Source organism: Micromys minutus, assembly GCF_963924665.1.
Source record: "Micromys minutus genome assembly, chromosome: 30".
Lineage (NCBI taxonomy): Eukaryota > Metazoa > Chordata > Mammalia > Rodentia > Muridae > Micromys > Micromys minutus.
Window position 1 is genome coordinate 11,216,356 of NC_137965.1, and position 14,889 is coordinate 11,231,244.

General features: G+C 47.2%; 1 protein-coding gene across 1 annotated transcript in view; it reads left to right on the forward strand.

Annotated features, from left to right (window-relative positions):
- The window catches only part of SASH1 (SAM and SH3 domain containing 1), a 161,084-nt gene that overhangs the window by 72,421 nt on the left and 73,774 nt on the right, over positions 1-14,889 (forward strand). Inside the window, exon 4 of the mRNA XM_080941692.1 lies at positions 45-94. Coding sequence (XP_080797818.1) covers positions 45-94 — 50 coding nt within the window. The remainder of the gene's footprint in view (positions 1-44; positions 95-14,889) is intronic.

The following is a 14,889-nucleotide window of genomic DNA, read 5'->3' on the forward strand; positions in this document are numbered from 1 at the left end:
CTCTACTCTCCCAGGCTGACCCGAGAACCTTCTTTCTCTTCTAGGAGTCCCTGGGCTTCTGCAGTGCCGTGTCAACACCAGAAGTGGAAAGAAAGTAAGTCACTCTCCTCCTGCCTCAGCCTGAGCGTCCGGGACGTCGTCTTCGTCGTTGGGGCTGGAGTTGGGTGTGCTGTTCTGTAACACGTTCTCTCTGGCACATCTAACGGGGTGGGCTTCGAAGTCCAGCTGGGGATGCCTGAGGCTTTTGGAGAGGGTTATTAATTTTGCATAGCTAGTTGCTAAGGAGTCCCGGATAAATGCCCGGGAGCGAAGGAAAGGGCAGGTAAGTCGATGGGGATAGCGTTGCATCTTTGGTGTTAGCTTTTAATAGAGGATGAAAGGCATGAAGGAACCAAGTAGAGACACAGCGTGAGTTCCAAGGAAAGCGGTAGATTTTGATTTTGAAAGGCCTCCCTACACCTCCTTTAGGTATGCTGCCCCGAGACAAACATGGGATGTATGTGCAAGAAGCTGGCGCAGGCATGCTCGTGAACCTGTTCTGTTAAAGGAGTATTTTTGTTTTGTTGTCCTACCTTAGACTCTATAATTTCTGCTCTCATATGAGATGATGCTGTGGTTTATATATTCAGCGTTTCTTTTGGACAACTTAAAAAAACAATATGTGTGTATATATGTATATATGTATGTGTGTGTATATATATGTGTGTATGTGTGTGTGTGTGTGTGTGTGTGTGGGCTTTCCCCTTCTCTTTTTAATTCTAGTATCATCATGCTAGAATGTTCTAGGTGTGATTGTGCCGAAGGAAAAAATTTTTAGAGAAAGTCCCCATCTCTAAGCAGATACTTCCTCTGGCCCAGAGCCATTTGTCCTGCTCTGTGCCAAGGGAGGCAGAGCCGTGGCTTGGGATGAAGTATTTTAGGAATGAGAAGCACATGCCGGGCAAGCGTGCGTGTGCTTTACAGCCCCCTCTGTCTAATCCGGCCACGTGCGTGCTCCTGGCCGGGCCAGCGTCTAGGAGGGAATACCACTCTACCAGAATGCCTCAGTTCTCAACCTGAGGGGCCGAGCAGGCTTGGGGGCAAGACTAAAGAGTAATACCATTGGAACCCAAAACGAAAAAGCAGAGGTTAGAGGGCTAAGCACACACCACGTCAGTATGTGAGCATCTCCTGTTCCAGTTGACATGTATCTCACTAGGATCCTACTCACATCCGGGCCGAAGTGAGCCAAGGATGGACATGCACACTGACTTTGAACTTGGGGGGAGTGAGACACAGGGGGAGCACCGGGAATGGGCTGTGGGCTCCCCTGGCCTACTGTATCACTTGGGTCTGAGGTAGGCAGAGGGCTCATGTGCTCAGTCAGACAGAGCCTCTGAGTCCTTCAGGAAAGAAGAAATGCTTTTCCTTCCTAGGGGGAAGTGACTCACCCAGTATGGAGTAGCCCTGGTTAGGCTGGGTATCCCTTTCCCTCAGTGGTGAGGAGTCATGTTTTCCCATTTAGTATTCTTTCCTTCAAAATATGGTGTGTCTCCTGTGGCCAAGGGAGAGACAGATGGACTCTTGAGGTTAGCAAAGAAATCTGTACTGCACCCACTGTTTACAGCATCTCCCCAAACCCAGCCCCCCCCCCATGGGGCGGTCCTTTTGCTGTTCTTCTAATTGGTTCAGGTTTAAATATTTCTAAACATTTTGAAATTTTAAAAAATATATCTTATTCGTTTTTCTAGTGATGTTTCTTGAAAATTATAGCATTCCTTTTTAACTTCAAAACAAAGCTTTGTTTCAGAATCAGCATTTACTGACATGTGTGTGCTCTTTGTTTTTTTGTTTTTTTTCCTGTCTCTCTGTGTCTCTGTCTCTCTCACACAGACACACACACACACACACACACACACACACACACAGACACACACACACACACACACACACACACGCTATTGAAGAGTAAGCAACATGTCATAGCTCAAACCCCTTGAGTCCTTTGGTATTTCTTAAGGACAAAGACACTCTTGTGACAGAAACCCACATGGGATTTACCAAGAAGGAAACTTAACAGCGAGTTCTCCTGACTTGCAGCTTTCTCTCAATTGTCTCAGGGCTCTCCTGTGTAGCTTTTGTTTTCTTTTGTTTTTAATTTCAATCTAGCACTTAAAATATTACTTGTGGCATTGTCTGCAAGGCTTTCTAAGTCTCTTGCTTTTTTTTTTTTTTTTTTTTACAGAGCGGGCTATTTGTCTTATGGTAGTTAGGTCTTGTCATAGTACATTCCATCAGGAGGCTCATCATACCTGCTAATCCCCTGATTGGTGCTAATGAATTTTGATGATTTGCTTATCCTAGAAAATAATGTCCCCCCCTTTTTTTCTTTTCTCCTCTTCGAAACACTCCAGCCCAGCTCACCCCTCATCAAACTTTAACCAGGTTCTCAGACTCGCCAATTCTTCCTGAGTCAATTTTTAACACAATGGCCGTAAAGTAGCAAACCCTTAGTAGTTGATAATTATTTTGAGATTAAAATACTTTCAAGAGGTTTCAGGTTTTGTCTTGTCTTGAAAGATGAGCTATCACTCTGAAATTTCTCAGTCAGATATAGTTAGGGCAGATTTAACGCACGGTTTACTTTGAAAAGTTACTCATTGGGTTTTAAAGTCAAGGTATGTTCAGCTGGAGACTCCCCCCAACCCTCCCACCCAGACGCTGGCTGGCATCTTGGCAAGTTAGTTGCTCACTGAGATTGGAAGATGGCCTGGCGGACCAGTTGGTTGTGTCTGGTTAGTGTCCTTTGAGTGTCTGCCAACGAAAACACTTCTCTGAGTCAGAGCGTTGCTTTATGGGTGGAAATGTTCTGCTTTTTATCCCAAACGTAAGGAATCTTAGTAAACAAAAGGAGTGGCTCAGGGGCTACAGGCAACTTCGAGACTAGAGCAGCTTTCTGCATCCAGTGTCCTCCAGTGTCTTGGGGACCAGAGCTCTCTCATCCTGCTGCCCCAGGTAACACCTTTGCTAAGACAGGGATCTGACCTGGCTTACGATGTAAGGTCTGTTTCTTAAGCAAAACAAAAACAAACGAATGAAAAGAAAAAAACTTTTTCCAGGGTTGCTTTTCACTTAACAGTTTTTGAAGTCTTGAGTTCCAGGAAGTGAGTGAGCTTGGATCAAGGGAGGTAGGTGTGGTGGGTCAGTCACGAGGAGGACAGGAATGAGGAGGCCTGACACACGTTCCTTGCCCGGTCTGGCTATAAGCTTCTGGGCTCCAGGCTGCTGGGCCTGCCCAACACAGAGTCAGAGAAAGACAGACAGGAAGGTAGGTGGGTAAGAAGAGAAACTGGATTCTTCCACTCCAGCATCTCCTTGACCAACACCTTCATTCATCCTGGTTTGCAGCAGGATGGGTTTCCATTTTGTTTGTGGCACCAGGGATTAGACGGGAGGCTTTGTGGGACATGTGCTGTAGCAGAGCTGTCACTGCTTCTCTGGCTGGCCACATGCTGTTACCAAGAAGGTGATTAAGGGAGCAAGGAAGCTTTCCTTTGGGCCTTTCATGTTTACAACTGTCCGGATTACCTATTGATGAAGATATAGGCTATACTTCATGGCCCGGACTTGGATTGATGTCTTCTACCTGGATGGGTGAATCTGAGCCAAGTTTCTGGTTAGCAGCTATTCTCAAAGATTCCTTTTGTTTTCCTTGGCTTGGATATATCTTTATGTCTACGAGGAATTATGTTAACTGTGACTGTCAGGAAGCCTGGCGCATACTGATGTAATACCAACTTCAATAGATTTTTTTTTTTTTTTTTTTTTTTTTTTTTTTTTTGCTGTTGTTCCTGTTCATGTCCTTAGGACTGGCCCTGTGACTCAAGTCCTTTAAGAACCCAGGCTGTGCTTTTTGCTCTTTCTCTCTTTTTTTCTTTTTTAATGGGAGTGGTGGAAGCTTGTCATCATGACCTCAAAGCAGCCGGCCACTACAGCGAGGAGTGAAGGGGTAGGGGGTGTTGTTTCTTCTGTTTCTTCATTCGGCAGCTGTTGACTCAGTACTGACTTAGCATGGAGGACAGGCAGTCTCCTGGGTGTTGAGATGTAGCGACGCCTGAACAGATAATTCACGTTGGAAGGGAGAGAGTTACGGCGCGGGGGGGGGGGGGGGGGGGGGGGATGGGAGGAAATCATACATTTCATAGCATAAAGCAAGTTGGGTGATTGCGGCACTGGTTTTGGCAGCAGGTTGACTAAGTGTGCTGTGACCTGAGGAAACCCCTTGTGAGGACCTTCACAATGCGCTTCAGCTGTCATAAAGCCTTGAGTTCTAGGCTCCACTAGGATAGACAGAGACCCTCCGAAACCGGGAGCCAAAATAAACATCTCCACGGGGGTGGGGTAAAGAAGTAAAAAGAATTGGGTTATCCCGTCACAAGAAAGTTTTGATAGCTGATTACATTTTTGCTCTGAACAAAGTATTATCCTCGAGAGCGAGAGAGTCGTCCCGTGGTGGGAAATTAGTAGCTTCCACAAGAGCTAATACTTCATTTGGGTGCTACACACACATGTAAGACTGACCTGAAGATAAGCCAGACGCCTCATTCTCTGTTCCGTATGACCGAGGAGTTATGAATTCAGCAGTCTGTACAGTCTGCTTGTTTCTTTTGTCTGTGCAGAGGTGGTTTATACGGACTGCAAATCGGAAGAGAGAACAGTAAGAATGTGTGTTTAGGGTTTATTTTCTCCAGAGGATGGTTCCGAACATTCTATACACATTCAGCACTTACAGCCCCTTTCCTGTGATGCTCTGTCCATTACTGCCCCCTTACATTTACAGACACAGAAAGTGAAGTACAGAGAGGCCATTGCATGGCCCAAAGTCACAAAGCCACACAGTATGAAAACCCAGACTTGATCCCAGTTAGAGTGGCCGAGCTTGAGCCCACGGCACTCTGATCTCAAGCTGTTTTTATAAGTGTTCTAATGCTGCAGATCCAGAGGTTAGAGGTTAGGGGTGGTGATGGTAAATCATAAGTTGTCAACTTGACTGGATGTAGATCACCATGGAAACACACCTGGGGGCCAAGGTTCTATCAGGGTGTTTTGGGAAGGTTTAAAACAGGAGGGAAGACATACTTTAAATTGTGGGTGGCACCGTCCTCTGGGCTGGGATCCCAATTTGAATACCCAGCTGGGTACTGGTATTCATCCCTCCACCCTCTGGCTGAGAACACACACCAAGCCAGCTCAAGTTCCTGCCTTAATGCTTTACCCAAAATGGAACTGGACCCCTCAAACCTTGAGCCAAGGTAAATCTTTTCTCCCCTCCTTGCTTCTCACATGAGTGTTTGGTCACAATGAAAATGGTAAGGAAGATGGGTGGAACCAGATGGGTTCATTTGCATTCGATAAAAAGCAGTTAAAACCCACATTCTGCATTTCTTGGAATCAAGTACCAGGTCGACTCTCACCGAGATCTAAGCTGGGCCTCAGTCATTTATTTATCCACGGAGGCAAAAAAATGAATCGCAAAGCTTCACGGTCACGGATATTTATAACTTGTTTCTTACTAAGTCTTTCACCAGAGTTGAACATTCACTGATTTAGTTCCACCTTTTTCCATTCCAGTGGCTACACTTGAACTGTTTTATGGCCAGAAAAAGTACAAATATATAGGGCGCTAGAAAAGGAAGATAAATAAAGGGAGCCAAAGGGGCTCCAGCAGTGGTTGGGGTACACTTGGTGATCGATGAACACCCTGTTGGGGCATGCGTGGAGCTCAGCCCAGCTTTCCTGCCGTGTCTGGCAGCTGAGGACTTTTCCTGATGTGTCAACTTCCTATCACCCACCTAGTTAACCCCCTCTTCCCTTCGTCCCCCACTCCCCACCCCCTGCATGCTCAGGAAGCTGTCTACTCCTTTGGCTCTTCTTCTCCATCTTCCTGTCCTCGGGGAAGTAGCCCCCGCCTGAGTTCTTGTTCAATGTCTCCCCCCCAACCCCCTCTTCTGACTCAGCTTCCCTCCTCTTTGAGCCCAGTGTTCCATACTTTGTCCTGTGCCCACTAGGTCACCTCATGCCCTGCCACCTGCTTCCCAGGCAGGTTCCTCGGACTGGTCCTGTCGTGTGGTATGCTTAGCCTCTGAACTTGCTCTCTGTCCCCGTTGGGGATGTTCCCCTGTGTGAGATACGTCTGCGTTACTGTGTCCAAATAGCTGACAGAAATGGTTTGAGGGGAAATTGATTTTGGCATAGGTTTCAGGGGATTCAGGCCATCACGGTGGAAAGCAGAGGCAGTGTCAGCTTCTAGCCCTGGCAGCTAGAATATGAGGACACCTCCGGCCACATCCCGGTAACTGAACTGGAACCAGGGTACTCCAGCTGGGAATAGGGGATCAGACTAAAGTCTGTCCCCAGCCATGCCTTCTGTCTCAGAGGTTCCGTAACCTTCCAACACAACACCACTAGCCAGGAATGACGTGTTGAAACACACGATTTACACCTTCAGTCATTATCGTCATCACCTGAGCAGGATCCATCCATCTGTCCTCGCCTAGCCTGCGAGGTCTTTCTGGTTTCATCCTTGAGAACAACCAGTCATTTCTTTCTATACGAGCCATTTTATAGCCTCTCGTCATTTCATGGCTCATGAGATCTTTGAAGGAGATACTTTTTTTTTTTTTTTAAGAGAAGTTTGCTTGCTAAAGGTACCAGAGCTGGACCCAAACATGTCAGTCTAGTCTTGTTGTCCCTTTGGCCATCGGGTAGGGATGACCTGCTTGGTTCCAGACTCGGAGTCTGGATTCAGGCACCAGCTCTGCAATCCTGGGGACAGTTCCTTGACTAAATGGGATGTAATTATCATAGTTACCTGACTTAGTAAGCTATCTAACACACAGTAAGTACCCTGTAATCTCATCTATTGCTGTTATATGTCTCATATGGCTCAAGTTCATGCCCTTACCCATGGCTCTGGTGATTATGTTCTTGAACCTCACATGAGTCAGCCTGGCAGGAGCTCTGAGGCTTTCTCCTTTGGCTCTTGGGGCTCAGAATTAGAGCCGGATTGGTACTTGAGCCAAGCTCATTGCCTGACTTGAGTTCTCTGAAATAGGATGACGACGATGGATTGTTCCCTGGCATGAAATTACTAAATAGAGGACCCTCTTGGTCTTTGTTACCTAGTATGTATCAGTGTCTCTCTAAACTGAAGGTAGCTTATCCGCATGCTTTCTGCACTAAAAGGTCGCCTTAAAAAGTTTAGTGGAAAGAATCCCAGCATTCACAGCCCCCCATCTGTTTCTAAGGACTGTCCCCCCTTCTCCACCTGATTCCATCCGGCACCCCTGAGGCCTCCTCTCATTTTCTTCATCTTCAAGGTGTGACATCCAGAAATGGAACGTAAAGCACCATAGTTACTCAATTCGTTCGACTTCCGGAAGAAGCTCTTTGGTTGGGGGAGTGCTTCTATTTCATCTTTGGTAATTCCTTTATTGAGCTGTAATTCATATGCCCCGCAGTCCCTCCATTAAAAGGATGGTTAGAACACGCCTGTGTGGCCCTGGGTTCAATGGCTGGCACAGGCAAAATAGGGTACAACTGTTTTTAGTATGTTCAGAGTTTCACAGACATCACCACAGCAGTCCATAGCTGGTTTCCTGTCACTTAGCCTACTCTTTTCCCAACAGTTTTACAGCACATACTGTGCTTTATTCTCATACAATGCCCGTACGCATGCGCGCAGTGAGCCCATCCGGCGTTCTGTTATCCATGACTGACCGATAGGCATTGTACAGTTTTTGCTTTTGGTTTCTGTGAAGAATGCTGCAGTGGCCGTTTGTGTGCGGGTCTTGGTGTGCATGAATGTGTTCCTGTCTTCACCAGCTTGGTTAAGATATACGTACCGTACAGCGTATCCACACAAGGGAAAAAGAGGGTGTCACATATTCACAGCTAACTGTCGTCATTATTGTGGTCATCCATCTTACACCCCAGAAGAAGCTTCATGCCTGTTAGCTGTGACAGTCATATGGTTGTCATAGCACCAAACAATTATTCATATACATGCCTGTTAGCTGTGACAGTCATATGGTTGTCATAGCACCAAACAATTATTCATATATTTGTAGATGTGTAAATACACACACACACACAGACACACACACACACACACATATTTGTAGATGTGTCATATGAACAGAAAGAAAATGTATTATATTGATGGAGCAACATAAAGAATAGACCCTTGTGTCTGATTCTTGGTAATCTTGCATCGAACTCTTTTGAAATGTGTAAGAAGTCATTCCCCTTGTAGTGTGGTATTTCTCTACAGGCATATTTGTGGGCGTGGCTCTAGGAGGGGTTTGGGGCTTCATCTGTGTATGTTCCCCAAGGACAGGGTCTGTCGTTGGGTGTCACATAGACCTTTCTCAGACATGTCCAGGTCCAGCACTTGAGCTCCTTCCTAGATGTGGGAGTTCACGTGTGGAGGGGTTATTCATCCTTGGAAGGAGAAGAGCACATCAGGACCTGAGATAGCTAGGAAGTCCAGGTCAAGCCGTGTCCTCTGAGCTGAAAGGAATGCATCCTGTCTCTACATCCTGTTTGTGACAGGGATTTGGGGTGGGATGGGCCACCAGTGTTCCCATGAGGCATAGGCCTACATGCTCCAGGCCTTGGTCTGGCTCTGTGTGAGGAAGTGAGGAAGTCACATGGGGTGTGTCCTTGAACAAGTTAATCAGTTATCCTGCCTGTTTGAGATGGGCTGGCCTCTCTGCAGGTTCCCTGTCCTAGGAGGTTGGCACGGTTCCATAGAGAAGGAGGACAGCCTGGGCTATTACGATTTGGTCCTCCTACTATACTCAGCATAGGTTAGGTTCAGGAGGTAAGTGTGCCGGACCAAAAGCCATGTATTAACATATGAGCTATATGTTCTTTTGCCTTAGTAGGTTTGCTACTTACCCTCTGTGTGGTGTCCAAGGCGCAAGGGCAAGGTCCTGTCTCAGAGTTTGAGGGAAGGCTCCCTTCTCTGTGATTCATCCAGGACAACTCATCACTCAGGACTCTCTCTTGTACATGTCTACCTTGCTAGGTTAAGAGACCTCTGGAGGCTCCTCTACCTCAAGTACCTTCCATTTGATGACCTCAGTGATGCTGGGGTTGCCTAGGATTTACCTGTGTTGTTGGTAGGAACTCCAGAGCCCTACTGAATTTATACCTAAACTTCAGCTCTGATAGCCTTGTGATCAGGAACAGTGGATTTGAATTTCCTAAGCTTTGAGCTCCTAATAGATTAGCTGGACACTGTAATATGTCTTCCCAAGGCTGGCACACACCTAGCACAATACCTAGCTTGTCCCCTCACCTTAGAGGGCTGCACTACTCCCAGAGGCCTATCAGGGGGTGTAATAACTGGTTTTGTGTCAACTTGACACAAGCTGGAGTTATCACAGAGAGGAACCTCAGCTGAGGAAATGCCTCCATGAGATCCATCTGTAAGGCATTTTCTCAACTAGTGATCAAGGGGGGAGGGTCCAGCCCATTGTGGGTGGAGCCATCCTGGGCTGGTAGACATGAGTTCTACAAGAAAGCAGGCTAAACAAGCCAGGGGAAGCAAGCCAGTAAGTAACATCCCTCCATGGCCTCTGCATCAGCTCCTGCTTCCTGACCTGCTTGGGTTCCAGTCCTGACTTCCTTTGGTGATGAACAGCAATGTGGAAGTGTAAACTGAATAAACCCTTTCCTTCCCAACTTGCTTCTTGGTCCTGATGCTTTGTGCAGGAAGAGAAACCTGACTAAGACAGGGGTCTGTCCTTAGCCTCATGGATGGGACCATACACAAACCAGCCGGTGGTCACCATCACTTAAAATTCTGTCATTTCCCATGACTTTTATTTGGTTTCCTTTCCAATCTCACAAGTTGGAGAAGCTAAGAAACAGCAGCCATTCTCCTGGAGCCCGTGTGCTGAGGGTGCTGAAGTCTGTGTTTGTGCGTTTGTCTGTGTCCACACGTGCGCACACCATCTCGTGGCATATTTGAGGGGCTCGGCATTCCTGACTGCAGGGGCCGGGGGGATGGACGGCAGCTGTACTAATTAATGTCCCTGCCTCAGCTGTTCCTGACCCAGAAGGCTGTTGCTCTTCATTCCAGCTGATCAGTGAGCTCCAGCTGGCCTCACCCCAGGTGGAGGCCACATGCGCCTGGGTTGCTTCCTTTGAGGTGGCAGGGAGTGTGCTCCCACAGAGGGGGGCAGGCACTCTGCAGCCAAGGACGTTTAACACATAGAGGTGGCTGCTGTCTGTCCTGCCAGAGAAGAGAAGAAACTCTTGGGTCAGTGCTGAAGGAAGGGGAAACATTTCACATCTATATGCAGGCTGCAGGCAGAGTAAGAGGAGACTTCACTGGAATTTACCAAGCGACCCATGTTTCCTTCTCTGGATTATTTTATTTCTGTTTTATGTGCACGAGTGTTTTGCCTGTGTGCGTGTAAGTACACCACACGCTTTCCTGGTGCCAGAGGAAGGCATAGGTTCGCCAGAATTGGATTCGCAATGGCCGTGAGCCGCTTGTTCCTTTCCAGTTTCAACAAGTTGGAGGACAAGTCCAACCCAGGTCCTCTGCAAGAGCAGCAAATGCTCTTAACTGCTGAGCCATCTCTCCAGCACCCCACCCGCATCCCCGTGTAGCTTTTCAATCCTGCTAACAAATCTATAAGGTGCATGGCATTTCATAGTTAAGGAGACCAAGGTTCAGAAAGATGAAGTGATTGCTAAGACCATGAGGTTTGGCCTCGGAAGATCAGAATTTCCTGTCCAGGTCTGCAGGCAGCAAGGGTCTCATCAGATACCTTACCAACTGGAGAATTGGAAGACCCATGGTGGGCTAGGCAGCTAATAAGACTTAATAAACACTTAACCACGTTTCTGACTAATGCACAAACCTGCTAGATCCTGGGAGTAGGAGGGCACATGCAAAGCATCATGGGAAAGAGGAACCAGGGCAGGAAGGATAGAGGACTTTGGAGGATGGGCATTAAAGGCTGTATAACTCAGGGCTTCAGTGAAGAGACGTGCCCACACTATGTTATTCTGGCTTTGACCTCATGCATTATTAGGGGCTGCGCGAGGGTACTCCTCCACTGTCCGATGGCGTAGCTTGCAGTCAGCTGAGCAGTGATGTGGTTTTTAAGACAGTGGCATGTAAAATGGGAGAAACAAGAAAGACTACAGCCGGGCATCCATGACATCGCTCAGCATCCCCAAGGGAACCTTTAAATCCGCCCTCAAAGAGGATGACAGGAGTTTTTGATATCTTTCCCCACCCCCACCCCCAGTCAACATGTCTGTGAGTCAACAGGCATATGAATGCCACAGCCCAGTTGCTGTCCCGTGCTGCCCAAATCCCAGGGGCTGGCACCTGCTAGCTACGGCTGGTCTTCATGCCTGTAAACTGACCTTGAAGGGCAGAGAGAGAGAGAGAGAGAGAGAGAGAGAGAGAGAGAGAGAGAGAGAGAATGAGAATGGCTACCTCCACCTCTGCTCTCTGCACCTCACAGAAAATGGTTTCAGTGTAGTCTAAGGTCAGTGGTAGGGAAGCCTGAACATCTGAAACTTGCTGGGCCCCTTTTAACGGAGCTTGCAGCCTAATGCTTCAACCCACCTGATCATTCTGTCATTGGGTCTTTAAGGAATGCCTCGGAGCTGGGAATACACAGCCTTGTCCAGATGAAACCAGACAGGACACTGTTAGGAGTGGCCTGGCCACTTGGGTTTGGGTTGTTCAAGCCTTCTGTTCTTGACTGAAATTCTTCTCATCCCACTCAGATACGGGGGGGGGGTAGGGGGTGTTAGAAGGATGGGGGCAGGGGAGGGATGAAAAAGGACCCAGCTAGTGATGTCCTCTCTGTCTCGTTTGATTGACACCGAAGTGGTAGAAAGGACAGCCCCACAGGCCTGTTGGAGTAGTCTGCAGTTGTAAAACCCCAGAGAGACCAGCAGTCAGCCGGGTTTTATGAAACGCTACCCAAACCAGAGTCTCATCATCAGCCAGATGTTAGGGCTCTGTCTCTCAAACACAGGTGGAATTTAGAGGGGGGCAGTGCTGGGAGGTCCTCGTATTCATGATGAGCCTGGCAGAGCTTTTTGGTATCCTGGTCTTCTCCAGCAGGTGCTGATGTGCTTGTTTGGATAAAACCAAAACTGCGGGGCTCCGAAGCCAGGTGGGTGACGACAAGGGTGACGCAGCCTTGCAGATGGGCTGAGAGGGATGGTGTGAACTGCCCAGTGGGATGTTCATGCCTGAGGTGTGACTAAGGTAGTGCTGAGGAGTTTCAGAATAAGATAGGAGGAGCCAGGAAAGCCGAGGGTCTCCTTCCATTGTGCGTAGAAATGTTCTCACAGATACGTCATCACCGTCTCCCTCAAAGAATGTAAAGTGTCCAGGGAGGAAACAAACCTCAAGTGGTTCTGCCAGCAGTCACCATGGAAGGGACCCAGATTCAGGACACCACTTTGTTTGTGCTGGCTGCTCGAAGTAGGGCAGGCAGGAGGCTCCCACAGTGGTGCCCAGGATGGACTCCACCAAGGAGAGGAAGGGTCCTTCGTACCCAGAGTTCTCTGGCTTTGACACGAGAAAGGCTCCTCAACCCCCTGTCCCTGCCCGGAGCGCCCGCACAAGCAGCCAGTGTGGCCAGCAGGCTGGGGTGCCGGTGAATGGGAGCTGCTGTTTGTTTCCACTGAGAAAGTTCTGACCCGCTTCCGGAGCCATTACCATGGAAACGCCAGGAGGAGATAATTGAATGGAGTCTCTCTTCTTTTTTTTTTTTTTCTTCCTCTCATCCTCTTTACTCCCCCCCCCCCCCCAGGCCAAACCTGGCCCAGACCGGCCTCTCAAAGCTTGTTTGCTCAATAGGATATAATAGCTTTGTGAGGAATCCCAGCTCCCCTCACCTGAGGTCCATTGCCCAGTGTTCCCGGGGTCCAGTGTAGTGACTGAACACCAGTGCTCCAGGCCTGCCTGTCATGGCCACTTGGTCCCCAGAGCTGAATGCAGAGGTGGCCTCCCTGTTTGCTTAGCCAAGCTCCATCCGACTTCTTTGTTGGAAAACTTTTTTTTTTTTTTTTTTTTTTTTTTTTGGATAATGTATTTGTTACACGTACGCAGAAACTCCTCAAGCAGAATTAGAGGGAAAAATGACAATTTTGTTGCGTACTCGAAGTGAATAGCAACTATATTTAACTATGAGGAGGAATGGTTTTTCCTTGTTCCTTTTGTTTCATTTGGATTTTGCCCCTTGAGTATCACACTGAGCCTTCTGCACACTTGGCAAATGCTCCGCCCCTAAGCTACACACCTAGTCTTAATACCTTTAGATTTATTTTTATTCTTTCTTAGACTATTTAAGCTCATATGAGGTTACTTATATCCCCCCTTTAGTTTTGTGAAAAGTAGATTTTTTTTTTTTTTGAGGAGGAAAGAACCCCTCCCAACCCTGTTTTGTTTAATTCCTTTTTCTATTGCTTTAGACAAACCTAGTAATTCTGCAGGTACAAAAACCTAAATAAAAGTTGAAGTTCACGGGGGGGGGGGGGGAGCTGGAAAATGGAAGCGAAGAGATTGACTGGGTGCAGTAAAGAGATCGAACAAGTTTCGAGGTTCTTTGCTGCTCTCTCTGCCTTTATCCGTGCGCCTGTTGAGGAGTCATCAAAAGCCAAAGTTTGAGAGCGGGATGAAGGCTTAATGGTTAGCAGTGGTTTCCAGCCGCACCAGGTAGCTCACAACTCCATCTCCAGGGCATCTCTAGGCCTCTCCTGGCTTTACAGGTACCTGTATGCTCATGCTGGGAACATAGGCATACAGATATATGTTTACCACAAACGTGATGACGATAATGATGATGATGACGATGATGATGATGATCACAATGATGATGATGTATCTGTTTTTAAACCAAAGTTTGATCTGGAGCTTCAGGCTCCAGTGGTTAATCTACAAACCGGTATTGCATGTTTATCACTAACTCTGTGAGCTCACAGTATGGGACCCAGCACTTTGAAGATGGTGGTGAAGATGATGGTGTGACCTTCGTGTTCACGGAGCCCAGCTTTCATTGAACAAAATACTGGGCTAGATATTTGAAGAGCTGAGATTAGCTCTTAGTGCTATGACTTAACAGCTAACAGCTGCCTCCCCTCTAATACACTGTATTATGATATTTTTCTGTCTGTTGTTTATAAGGATAGTGATTTATTGCTGACCCAAGTCCCCTGTCCAGAAATTATTTCAGTTTTCTAAGTTGTTCATTTGTAAGATTACTCAAAAATAGCAATATTTGAATCACATTTGCCCATAGGTAACAGAAACTATGGGAAGGAAAAACCACATATACTCAGGATTCCTGTGCCACTTCTGTGGCCTTGGCAAAGTCCCTCAAATAAGCACCCTGGGCCTTCACCTATACTAGGACATTGTTCTCTTCAGGGTCCCTGTGGCTCTGAAAGATGATGAGTTATAGATACCAACGACTTAGACCAATGCTTTGTAAAAGTTTGTCTTCTGTTGTCTTTTCATTTTGTCTTACTGTGTTGTAGCTAAGGTTCCAATTCACAACCTTCCAACCTTGTCCTCCCAAATACCCAGATTACATAGGATGGATTACTAGGTCTGGCTCTTTTTAAAATTTACTAGCCAACTGTGTCTGTAACAAATATACACTCAGGTGGATTTGACCTCAGCATTGACAAATAGCTGCACATTCTCCTATAGCCAGCACCCTGTAGGGCAGTATTCCAAGACTGGTCAAGCTGGAATTACTTCTCTGCTATACACCATCCTCAGAGTGTGACTTCCTTCCTTATGGTAAACGATGACTACTTAGGTATGCTTCCTGTGTTTCAGACAAAATGAAGGGT